Genomic DNA, 13,618 nt, shown 5'->3' on the forward strand with positions numbered 1-13,618 from the left:
TGACAATGATGCAAATTTTCCTTTCCAAAAGTAGTTCAGTTTGCTTTTTTTCTGTTACACACACACACACACACACACACACACACACACACACACTTCTTGTGCCAGTGTCCTGACACAATATTTCTCAATTTTTTGTTAAAGCATGATCAATCATTTGATCAGAAGCACAAAATTATTAGAGCTGTCATATGAGCAAGAAGATTATTAGGGTTACTAAAACTCACTATTTTAGCAATTATATCTTATTCTAAACTCAGAAAAATAAACACTTTTTGAGCAGGCAGCCAAAAATGTTTTCAGTGGGAGGGAAATTTTTGGAAAGGTTGGGAAGTTGCTTGCAGATGGAGGCATCCAAGAGACTGAGAAATGGAAATAGAAGATGTTTTATTAGAACATACTTATGAAGCATGCAAACAGGTTTCTATGATAGCTATCTTCTTTATGACACTTGGTGTGGAATATATGTCAGGACACCAACTTGAGTCTTTGGTAAGTATAGAAGGGCTTCCAGTTTAAGAAATTGTAAGGGTTTTGAAACTTGTGACCCTATAGGAGAAATGTCCAGATTGAAAAATTCAGGGAGTCTTGGAGCTAGGTTTAGTTTACAGAAGGGTCAAGTGGAAGTGGTTGCTTTAAGTTACTTTGAACAAATAGTGCATCCTTTCCTTTTCCCAAAAGCCACCAACTTTCTTAACCAGAAGACAGTTTTGTGCCACAGTTTCTTGGGGAAATTGTCTCTCTAGCTGTGATCATTAATGCACTCTGCCATGTATCTTGTTTCTAATTGTTTAGTTTGACTTAGAAGAGCAATGGTTGGACTATAGACATGTTGCATTAAATACTATTAGAGGCTTCATTATTCAAGTTAAAACTAATTGGTTTAGCTAGAGAGGATTATTTAACAGATTTGGTTAAGATTGATATCACTCTTTAGGAAGGCTTTCCAGACTAGTAGCTTGATTTCCCCTCATATGGGGATTGCTTTTGGAAAGAGAGTATGTCTTATTATATGCTAATTTGACAGATTCTAATTGTTGAGATGTCAGATGTTACTTATTTATGCTGTTAGATTTCATCAGGCCCTGTTTCATAGAAGCTTGTCATTTAACCCAGCTACGGACTGGCATGAGGGAGAATGGTATAGCTACTTGAAATATTCTGAGTCTTCAAGTGCTCAGGCATGTAAAACACACTAACACATGACATGCTTTTAAAATACATTTAACTTGTTGTCCACCATCTTCCAAAAGTCCTCCTCTGAAAATCTAGGAATTCCATGATTCACATTTGATCAATAATTATTGAACAACAGTTAATGAGTTGAACACTGTACTTTCAATACATAATGTAGTTTCTACAGTAGGATTAACTTCTATTTATTTTTAAACCACTTAAACTTAAAGTCAGAGAGATTAAGTGCTCTGTTCATACTCATACCACTAATGGCAAAACCAAAATACCAAACCAGTTCCAGGCCATGCTCAACTTCACCCCACCTCCATGAGAGGAGACAGTGACTCATTTCCTGAAAGAAATCACAGAAAAGCTTGAAATAAATTTCCTTCAGGAATACCATTCCTTTTTTAAAAAGTTACACTTATTACTTTTTAAAGTCTCTATGGATGTGAGGAAACCCTTATCTAAGTCTTCATCATGTATATTACTTTATTTTCAAATTAGAGCTATAGGAGAGATATTAATAGCTGGCAATGCCAATAAGGGTATGCAACATATTCAAATGTTTGGGAATCAAATGGAATTTTTATAGCTTCTAATTTTTCTTGTGCACTTTCCATGAGTAATTTTCTCAACTCTGCAAAGAGTATATTGAATCAGTTCAATTTTTATAAAAACATGATAAATCATTTCATCAGAAGCACAAGATTGTCAGAGCTGTCACATCAACTAGAGACTATGAGAGTTGCTGAAACCACCATGTTAGCAATAGTCTTATTCTAATCTAAGAAAAATGGTTATTACATTTAAATACTAAGTTGTATCATGTGAAATTGCTGCTATTTAACCATTCTTGACCCATAAAAAGGGAATTTCACATGGTTCAAACTAATATGTATTCTTAGATGTATGAAAATCCACTGAAAACTGCAACATGTTGGGCAACTTGATGTAATTTTCAGGGCTCACTGGAAGACATAAGTTTAGCATAGGAATTTGGAATGTTTTAGTTTATCATTAAATCTTATTATAGCACATACAAGGCTAAACACATATAGTGAAAATAAGATATTTTCCCCATTTGGTTCAGTGATTTCACATTGAATTGAGAAATGATGCTGCTCTAAGTTTTAATTGATGCACTCAGGCTAATAGAAAACTTATAAAGGGGAAATAAGAAGGAACTCCACAAAAAGATCAAAGTATAATTGTCCCACTGTGAATAAGTTCCATTTTTTTATGAGCAGTTTGAAAAATTCTGTTATCCTTATGAAGTATTCCTGTGGATGGACCTCAGATACTTTGGGTAAGGGGAAAGAGCCCTCTTTGAGGGGCTATCATGTTGTTTCTAAAAATGACTAGATTCTGGCATGCTTATGCTTAGAAACGAACTGACAAGTCAAAACATGAGTTTCGGAACCACATTGTGGCTTGTATCTTTGGAGATGCCCACTCAACACTGATGGGGCTTCAGAATTTTGTAATGCCCTTGAGAGCTAGCAACTATCCCCGGCAGGAGCTGAAGGACATTGTGTTCATCGGGTCTCTGGAATACCTGCAGAGAGAATGGCGATTTCTCCGGAATTTTCCCCAGATATATGTTCTGCCTGTAAGTATCATATAAGGGATAGTAAATATTTAGAATGCTAATAAATACTACTACTACTACTGCTACTACTACTACTACTACTACTACTACTGCTGCTGCTAGCTTGCAGTCATATAGTGGTACCAGAAACTGTTCTATGCATTTTACATATATTAACTCATTTAACCCTCAAAATACCTCTCTGAGATAGATTTTTAAAGATGTTGAACTTTAGGCATGGAAAAAGTAAGTAACCTGTCCAAGTGGTAGGACTAGGATTTAAATTCAGACATTATGCTCAGGAGCCACCATGCTTAATGTTTATGACCATGTTTTATAGTCTTAATATAAATTAGACTGCATTTCTGAGTCTGATTCTGACTTAATGGCTAAAGCCAAGCTGATAGTGGCCAGGCTTTATGCTCTCACTTTCTCATCTTTTCTGGAGACATATCTTTCCTAGAACATGTAATGCCACATGGTCTCTGATAGATATATGAAAAGGAGGAATAAGGTTTACATTTCTGAGAAATGGGTCAGTTATGCATGTGGTATTATGGTTGTAATTGTATTTACTCTGAACCCTCATAAGTCTATATCCTATTATATGCAACCATTTCTCTGGATTAAAAGAAAACACATTATGTGTCTCATGAAGTGCACCAAAGCATTTGATTTTTATGCAAGAATGTTGGTGATGTTTAAGGAATATTTTTCAAACTTCAAAGATTACTCTCCCAAGAATTTCACTTGTGTGTGTGTTTTTTTAAAGTCACCATAAGTTTCTCCTCACCACCCCCTTAGATTAGTTCAAAGAAAGGAAAAAAAAAAAGACAATGATCAGAATTCTTCCAATCCAATTAATATTAGAAATTACCAATATTTGAGTCCAAGGTACCTGAAGGTGGGGCTAGATCTATCCCTATTTTTCCACCAAAGAAAAGAAGCAACCACCGCTTTGCTAGTTAATCTGGAACCGGCAAGTGGGGTCAGCTACAAGTGAAATTGTGAGGATAGAAAATTTGCCTTTAGATCTAAAACTTCTCCTTTCTCTGATTTTTTCCCCTCACTACGATTTCCCTTCCTCATTTCTCTTCTCCCAACTGAGTCATTTAAATGGATTTAGGCTCCCCACTCTCTACCCTCCTTTGTCTCATCCCGACTTGCTCTCAGTAGAAGGTCTGTAAAATGTAGTCACACTAAGATATTAATGATTGGTAAGGCTAAATGTGTCAGATACCAGGTAACAAAGTCTTAAAACCAAGTCATTGGAAGCTGGAGAGTTGTTGGCTCAAAATTATCACCCACAACAGTGAGCCATTATGTAAAATCTGTCCATCTGAGAAGTTCCTCCTCTGCCCCGTTTCTCTCATTAGGGCTCTGCACTCTATACTGCAGACCTCCATGCAGTCAACATAGAGGAATGTTCCATGTGTGCTGTCTTATCCTCCCCATCCATGTCATCTTCCCAGACTTTAGTAGACACACAGATCATCATGGCCACCCTCAACATAGGATCACTTCGGATAAGCTTCTCTGACCCAACACCCACAGAGCCAGGTAAGAACACCCTGACAAGAAGGGGCTAGGGAGAATGGAATAAGAAAAGAGAATTAACTTCTATCTGAAGGACTTTAACCATGGGGAAGAGGAGTGGACAGTTTAGTCCTTGGGAATCCTAAGTCAACTGAAAAATGATACCCATCTTCTACATGGCATGCATGTAGTACTTTTCCCATTTTAAGTAAGATCACAGAATTGCAAGTACTAGCATTGTTACTAATCAAATATCATCGAAGATAGAACTTGGCATATTATTATAATGAATAGCAAGAAATATTATTATCAATTAAATTCTCATTAGATCTTGTAGATGTTCAAGTTATCATTTTTTGTTTCACGGTGGAGAGAATGAAGAATAATTCTCGTCCACTCTTCAAAATGCTTTCAATACATGAATTTTAGAATATTACCTCTAAGGTGAGGTCTCTTCCAACTTCTATAGCATAAAAATGTCACAATCCAACTTCAAAGTGGAATGAGATGGTGAGAAGTGGAGATCTCTCCAGGATGGGGATTAGGTCTTTTCCTCCTTTGTGTTCCTCTCAGTGCCTAGCACACTTGTGGTCACTTAGGAGATGCTTAACATATTTATTGAATTGAAGCAAATGAGCCAGTGAACTGAACTCTTGGGTAGTTTCCACATATTTCCTGTGCTTAAGATATGCTTCACGTAAGTTCCCAATACAAAATTGTGGTTTTCCTCCCTGCCTCCCCCCCCCCCCCGAAAACGCTTATATATTAGTCTATTTCTAAAAATTGACTACTGGCCACTGAACCTAATATGAAAGCCCTCTTACTGAAGAATTTTCTGTATCTAAAGCAGATTTTCAATTCAAGTAAATCATGATTGGAGTTCCCTGGATCCAGCATTTCCCTTAGGATAGAAAATTTGCCTTTAGATCCTCTGTGTCAAGGTTGGGTACTCAGTCCTCTGGACTCACGGCTGCCGACTATAGCTCTTCCACTTTGCGTGGAGCTTGGAGAGGTCAGACATCTAAAGCATTGTGAGGCTTTCATAGTTATGGATGTGGATAAAAATCTTCATGAGTCAAACTGGGAAACCAAAAGAACTCTGTCTCACTCCTAGACACTGTTGCTAGGTGGGAAAATATAACATACTTAGGACAAAGGAATAAACAAGTAATCTAGTCTAATCTTCTGTAGGTGAACTAAGTTAGCTATGTGACACACCGTCCCTAAGCAAGCAAACTCCACTCAGCTCTCAGGGTTTTGGGTTCTTTTGCAAAGAAGAACTAAAAGCAAAGCACTTCATGATGTCAATGTACACTGAAAATCAGGACTAAGGAAGTGTGAGCCATACCTCTGCTGAGCAAATCTGAAGATCCATAAAATGCTGCTGTGTGCTGCACATAAATCCTTAGCTCGGCCATTAGGGTCACTTAGATTTACCCAATATTTGTGTGTGGTATGGGCATGAGTGTGGTGTGGGGAGGCCTGTGGAGGGTGAATGTGTAGGGAGTGTGAGTATATGCATGTGTGGGTGCCTGTGTGCATCATCTTGCAACTTTCTATAATTGGGCAGAGAAGTGTTCATCTTAAGGGCAGTATCATCAATATACAAATGCAACTGTCCACTCCATGAAAGCATGGGATAAACTGAACATCATAAGCCACCTAATTAATCATCTGGGTGACTTGTCCTTCCTATTATTTCTTTTTAATTTTACATCCTATATAAGCTAAAAAGATATAAACCTATAATTTCAAGTCTGATTTTCTTTTTATCTAGTGATTTTCATCCTCTCACTCATCCAATAAAAATATATTGATTCTGTATGATGTGCCTAACCTGTAACAGTCTAGAAGGTTGCCCTTGAAGCAGCAACTTGCTGGATTGGTTGAAGGAAGTAAAGGAGAGGGAAAAGGGACTGGAAAGGAGGAAGAGAAAATAAAGGAACATCAAAGTACAAGGGTGGGCAACAGCAGATTTACAGTTGTGAGTATGCAGAGCACAATTTGTTCCTGTGTTATTATTTATTAATTATTGTATTACTTAGTTGTATAACAAGTGTAAACCTACATTTGCCTACCCCTTACTTGTGCCATCATGAAGCAGGAATAGGTTCTTCCCCAAAGATAAAAGGGAAAGTTTAGAGAAAAATTATTTTGTAGGCCTAGCACCATTTCTTTAATGGGTGTCATACCCACTTGTATGATGGGGAAATATAACTGCAGGCAGCTCTACTAGGGTACCTAACAGAAGTAATCTAATCTGCTTATCTGGTGCTATAGCATCAGTCAAGTCACATTCTGAGCAAAGGACCATTACTCAGAAACCTCACCAATTACTCTAGCATTATAGGAATCTACCTGAAGTTTATATATAGGCATCCCCAATCCGCAGAGAAGCCGGGTAATATCTGCTTGCACCATAAGAGGTAGAAATGGGAACTCCCACCTCTCCGAGAGTTGACAGTGTAAAGGATTGTGAAATTCTGCAAGGAGGCAGAAAACATCCCCCAAGCTGAGCATCAACATGAGATGAGTTGATGTGCAGTTTTCTTTCTCTTTCCTTAGGACTGTGGTTCTCAACAAGGGGCAGTTTTGCCCCCCAGGAGTCACCTGACAATGTCTGTAGACAGTTTTGTTTTGTTACAACTTGGGGGAATGCTATTGGCATCTAGTGGGTTGAGGTCAGAGATGCTGCTGAACATCCTACAATGCACATGACAATCCTACAGGACAAATACCTTTTTTTGGCTCAAAATCTCAATAGTAACGAGATCAGAAATCTCACCCTAGTATATCTGATGAGCCTTTTCTGGGATCAGTGGTCCTTTCTCCATCTTCACAATCATGATGAACTTATTCATGAAGCCCATCTAGGACCACAGTGCTATTCCATACAGTGATTCTCCCAGGGACGTTGAGGGTGTGGGGACAGCAGAGGGCAGAATCTCAGAAGGATTAGTAAGAATACCGGGCCTCCTCGCCATCTCCATGGGAAACTGTAGGTTTTCCAGTGATGCTCTAATTGCTGCCCTGTCACGTCACAAGAAGAACAGGTTGGCAAACCTAGGTACTGAACTAAATAATCTGTGGCATAATCTAAACATGTAACGGTAATTAAGTCTGACAACTTAATATGCTACTGAAATTTAAATGTACTGTGGTAATCTACAATTAAGCACTCTTTTGTAATAGTAGCCTGCCAGCCAGGAAGATTTCAGGTATAATGCTGTGTATTGTGAGCTCCTGGAAATATTGACATTGGTAAAACGCACCCAGGCTCTGATCTGACACATATTCCAATTAACCATTGCTCCACAAGAGGAGATGGAGCTCAGGTGGTTGCTGTCCTTCAGATGGTGTCAGAAGCAGACACTCAAGCAGCCACTCCAGCCAACCCAACGTGAACACGTCTGTATCCAATAAGGACATTTAACTTCGAAAGTCAAGATGACCCAAACCCCTTTCTAGAGGGAACTGGAATCAGAAAGTGGGGTTCAAAGGAGGACTGCCCCTTTGAGGGAAACTGGCCTCAATATTTTACTGGACGTGTCAGCCAAACCTTGAATATTTTATTAGGGCTACAAAGTGGCCCTTAAAAGGGCCTAAGCTTTGAAGTTGGTGCCGATTGGGGTATGAAAACCCATCCATCATTTACAGGCCATTTAACCTTGGGCAAGCTATGTAAACCCTGAGTCGGTTTCTTCAAATGTTATCTAACTATATTGATTCACAGATTTGTTGTGAGCCTGGTATAATTCTTATCTCCTTACAGCTTGTACTGCTCACAGCAGCCAGAGGGACCTTTTACAAATATTTATCAGATCATGTCAGTTCCCTGCTTAAAACCCCATTGTGATAACCCATGGCAATTATAGGAAAATAGGGTCTTGCAGGCCCGAAGGGAGTTTGAATTTTCTCCCACTTCATTCTGTCTGTACTGGCTCTTTCCCGCCTTAGGTCCTTTTTCTCACCTCTCAGGACTCCATTCCAAGTCAGAGAAGCCTCTCTTCAAACCCTATCTAAAGTCATCGCCACAACTCAATCACTAGCCCTTAAAGGTTGTGTTTTTGTTTTTGTTTTTTTTCCCCCCACAGTATGTATCACTGCTTGAGAATGCATAATTTGTATTTGCAACATGTGGCATGTAACTGGGGCAGGGATTCCACAGTCCTAGCTTGCAATAGATACTCTTAAAATTTGTAGAAGGAAGAATGGAAAGAAGGAAGGAAAGGGATACCCAGCAGATAATGCATCTGCACAGTTCTGAGAACAAGGCAGAAAAACAGTTTACGGTGTTCAGATTCATCACGACTAAGATTCACTGGTGAATTAGGACATCTGAGCTATAGCTGTCAATGTTAACCTTGCTTTCTTTGAGATTTATAACATAAGTTGCAGGTGCACAACATAATTCGATATCCATGCTCACCACCGAAAGTCTGTTTCTGTTTCTCACCATACATTTTACCCATTTCACACTTCCCCTACTGGTGACCACCAATCTGTTGTCTGTATCTGAGAGTTTATTTTGGATTTATTTGTTCATTTGTTTCTCTGTTGTTGTTGTTTTTGGATTTTCTGTTTTAGATTCTACATATAAGTAGAATCATATAATTTGTGTCCTTTTCCATCTGACTTATTTAGCAAAATATCCTCAGGTCCAACCTTCCTCTTAAACAGCTGTGTGAACCACGTTAGTCCTTGGGGCTTCCATTTCCTCACCTGCATTCCCAAGGTCACTGCCAGTGCTGACTGTACCCAAGTGTGTTGGGCGCTTCCTGTGCAGCTTCAGTTTTTACCCCAAATCCTCCTTGAAGCATGACTCAGAATGTCAGTGGCTATTAGAAACATATTCACCTCTCCTCTCCATTAACAAGAAGTGGCCGTTTTACTGAGTATTTCCGGGGGGAAATGGAACAGGTGGTAAATACTGCAGAACATAGCATTTTTTTCCTGACAGGAATCTCCCCTTGGATTTTCTCTTTCCCCCTGTCCCATCACCCTCCTTGTATCTGTCCCTCAGGCTGTCTTACCTAACACACATACTTCATTTCACATCTCGCTCTCTCCACCTATCACTTATCTGGCTCAGTAAACAGAGGACCTCCAAATATTTCACCTTCTTCCTAGGAAGCAGGGGATTTTGATTAAAAGCAGAGTTTTAACTTTCACAGTATTTTTGCATTCTCAGAAAAGTTACAAAAGGTAGCCAACAGTTTTAAAACGTAACTTTTGATGAGATATGTGTGTGTGTGTGTGTGTGTGTGTGTGTGTGTGTGTGTGTGTGTTTCAACTGGTCTCCAGCTTCCTTTTTCTTTCTTTACTTTTTTTTTTTTTTTAACTTGGGGACCAAAACTCTAGTTGTTGAAACTCTTCACAGTCCACAGCCTGATAAGGCTGTTTGGGGCCAGTGCTGTGCATCGGCTCTTTCAGAGCCAAGGCTCACAGAGGAAAGTGAAGGGCCTCACCTCCTGATGCAGGAGGGAAATCTGTCTGTAAACTGAACGCCAAGGTCAAAGGTGCCAAGTGGCAACCCAACCTCAGTCTTTAAGGAACTCGCAAGGCATTCTAGGCTGCAACAGGCCAACCAGAGATGGGAGGCAGCCAGTTCTGAAGAAGAAGAAAGAAGATGTGAATAGTGTCTGGACCCACAGAAGCTCTCAAAGAGGCAAGTAGCAGCAGCGGCCAGAAACCACTTGCAGTGTTAGCAAGCGCACGCACAGAGCAGCACTGCCTGCTTATTCATCGTTTGCTAGAAGCCCTACGAGCTAATGGATGTGGTTAAAGGTACAGCCTGTCTGAGCCATTACCCACACTGTGGAGAACACTCATGTTTTACTTAGGTTATCAATAAGCAAATACTGGGAAAGCTTTACTTATACACACACACACACACACACACACACACACACACACACAGTCCAAAAACTAGATGCTAAGGATGCCCAAATATTTTGTTTTTCTAAATATAGAAAAGGGTTTGGGATTTGGGCCTCAGTGACCTTTGCAAAGCACCAAGTTGCAGAGTATGTTTCTCCATCCTTGTCGCGTTTTGCAAGCCTCTTTGTTTGCATTTACCAATCTCTTTTATTTTCTGTTGTCGTCTGTGTCTACAGACGAAACTTCGCAGGGCTTCAGTGAAGCTGGGAAGTTATACTGCCGAAGAATCCCCATCCTCACAGAATTGAGTAAGTCCTGTTTCAAGGAAAATGCAAGGGAGAAATCTGTATGATCCAGAATTGATGTCCCAGGGTTCTTTTTAAAATCCACAGTCCAAAAACGGAAGAAGCAGAATGGGGCCCAAGAGCATTAAGTGCTTGATGGGACATTACACTGGCTTTTTTTTTTTTTTTTTTTTTTTACCCGATTGGTGACATCACCCGGCAGAGCCTGCTGCATCTGGGTGTTAGGGTGCAGAAATACCATCTGCATTCCCCACTTCCAGTTCCCAGGAGAGGGAGACCAGCAGCTGGTTCACTCTTATTCAGGGGGAATCTCCCATGGGAGGGACATGAACTTGAAAACTGCCCAAAAGGATCTTTCTGTACCAGCCTATCTACCCACCTGGGACTTTAAGTCGGGCACCTTCCTTTACTATAGTGATACCAGGGCCAGCACTAGGAGGCACCAAGGTGCAGACTTAAGGGTGACGCTCACTCTCAGGGTCCTTCAATTTTGTGTCCCTTGTGCCATCTTAATTCCAGTCCTGAGTGGTGGTCTTCTAAAAAGGGAATACTAGGTACAGAAATATCAGAATAAGCTGTTGTCTCTCACCAACAACTTATGGAAAATGCACATTAGGAAATGTTCGTGGATGTGAGGACCCCTGGGAGCAGAAAGGGTAGGGAAGGTGCCCGTGTACTTTGGGGCGGGAGGGGTTGGGAGGCACTAGGGGATTAATACTGGTAATAACCGATGAGAGAAGGGTAAGATACCAAAGAGGGGAACAGTGCCTTTCACGCAGATTGGACCAACTCAAAGACAATCCATTAGCTGGTCCTGGGCATGCGATTTGACTGGATTCTATAGTATAGCAACATTCTTAATGGGCATTTTATGACTTTGAGTAAGCTGAGTGAGACTTACACCAAACTAGATAAACAAACCTCTTGGTCCCAGAAAGGGAGCAGGGGGACATAGAGAGGAATCATAGGCGACACCACCACGTGATCTGGGAGTGACAGTGCAGCAGAAGGGAAATAGTCTATTCACAGTGAATCCTGCAGCAGCAGCTCTTCAAGTTCAGTTCTGAGGATCTCAGCTCTCTCGCTTTTAAAAAATATATTTTTTTGTTGATTTTAGAGAGAGGAAGGGAGAGGGAGAGATAGAAACATTGATGTATCAACATCCATTGCTTGCCTTCTGTATGCCACCTGCTGGGGGTTGATCCTACAACCCAGATATTATGTGCCTGACTAGGAATCAAACCAGGGACCTCTTGGTCCATGGGACTATGTTCAACCACTGAGCCACACCATCCAGGCAGGGTCTCATCTCTCTTGAGCCTGACTAGTACCAGCCAGCCTATTTGTAACTACATTTAAGCTTTTAGCTCCAGATTTTTATTTTATTTTAATTTTATAACTTATTTTTTAAATCCTCAGTTGAGGATATTTTTCCATTGACTTTTAAAGAATGAAAGGCAGGGATAGAGACAGAGAGAAAGAAACATTGACATGAAAGAGATACATCAATTGGTTGCCTCCCGCCTGGGCCCAACCAGGGCTGTGAATCCAGTCTGCAACTGAGGTATGTGCCCTTGACCAAAATCTAATCCTAGACCCTTCAGTCTACAGGCTGACATTCTATCCACTGAGCCAAACCAGCTAGGGCTTAATTTTATTTTTCTACCCTTTTGAACCATCTCTAACCCTGAGGTGAAGCCACACTAAGGACACTGATTAGAAGACTATAAGGTAAATTAGAGTGGCTGGGAGGGAACCAGACAGGTGCTCACTGGCCCAGAAGTACATCTGGTCACTCTCGAGGGACTTACAGCTTTGTTCAACTGAAGACTTTCTGGCACCAGGCGGTCCTTGTCAGATTAGCCTAACAAATCACCTGCCAGCTCACTGTTTTTTGTTCTTTGGCTGTCTGGAGAGGGTCACAGTGACATGGGAGCCACATATCCGACTGCCAGCACTTTGATACAGAATGTACAGTGGCCTGCAGGAAAATGCCTGGGAAAGCTGAGGCCCTGGGTTTAGCATGACACAGCAGGATTTGGACAAGGGCTCCTGGGATATGTGGTGTGTGTGTGTGTGTGTGTGCGCGCGCGTGCGTGTTGAAGGTTGGCAATGCAAGAAGAGGAAATTGTGTGTGCTTAGAAATTGTGGGTTGGCACTAGTCAGACCTAGCTCTTTTATAAAACTATATAGTTCTTCAAAGAAAACGATTCACTAATATTAGCAGTATATCACTTCTCCCAAAATTACTAAGGAATAATTTAAAGAATTAGGGAACAATCCAGTCTCAGGTAGGAATGTATTTTGAGTGGTACACCCAGTAGATTTGTGTTGATCTGTTTATGACTGACGAGAGCTGGGAAAGGTCTAAGAGTTTAAGCTACTTGCAAACTAACAAGTTAACCTGCCACAGTTTCATTGATGCTGGCAGAAGACACAAAACCACTGGGTCAGAGATACAAAATAGTTACTCAGAATGAGAGCAGTAGCCAGAGTACCAACAATTTTGTGCTGGTTATCCAAGCCTTCGTTCCCACCAGGTGACATGAAAAGGGCCAAGTGATACCTGTACCCACCTTTATAAGAGAGGAACTGAAATCTTTCATAATGGACAGTGAGCATGCCTTCTCTTTCCTCTGGTGGGAGACATCATCTCTGCCTTTCAATGCTATTCTCAGCGCAAACATTTTTAAAGCAGTAGCCTTAGAACAAAGGCCTTCGGTGCCTCTGCTGGCACTCCAGCAAGGACCCGTTCTATTACTTCAGAGGCTGATCACTGGGGTCTGAGTCGCAGCCCTGGGCCAGTACAGATATGTTAATGGGTAACATGGCTACTGCTGCACTGGCCTCAATTAAGATAATTTTCTGAGCCCTTGCTACTCAAAGTGCAATCCACGAATCAGCAGTGATAGCAGCAGTAGCATCTGGAAGCTTGTTGGACATGTAGACTCTCAGGCCCCATCCTAGAACCACTGAATCAGAATCTGTATTGTAATGAGAACTCCAGGTGATTAATATGTGCATTCAATTTTGACAGGTACTGCTTTAACTCATTCTCTCATTCTGGACCCAGATAATCTAGGAACCCAAGTACCAGGTGTACTGGTTAATAATGCGGATTTTTTTTTTC

The 13,618-nt window shown here is 40.8% G+C and overlaps 1 protein-coding gene across 1 annotated transcript in view; it reads left to right on the top strand.

Annotated features, from left to right (window-relative positions):
- Positions 1-13,618, top strand: part of KCNU1 (potassium calcium-activated channel subfamily U member 1) — a gene marked incomplete at its 5' end in the record, with an annotated part of 122,004 nt that overhangs the window by 95,010 nt on the left and 13,376 nt on the right. Inside the window, 3 exon segments of the mRNA XM_079779372.1 lie at positions 2,564-2,788; positions 4,144-4,327; positions 10,420-10,491. Of these exon segments, the coding sequence (XP_079635498.1) occupies positions 2,564-2,788; positions 4,144-4,327; positions 10,420-10,491 (481 nt within the window).

This window comes from Cnephaeus nilssonii, assembly GCF_951640355.1.
Source record: "Cnephaeus nilssonii genome assembly, chromosome: 8".
NCBI lineage: Eukaryota > Metazoa > Chordata > Mammalia > Chiroptera > Vespertilionidae > Cnephaeus > Cnephaeus nilssonii.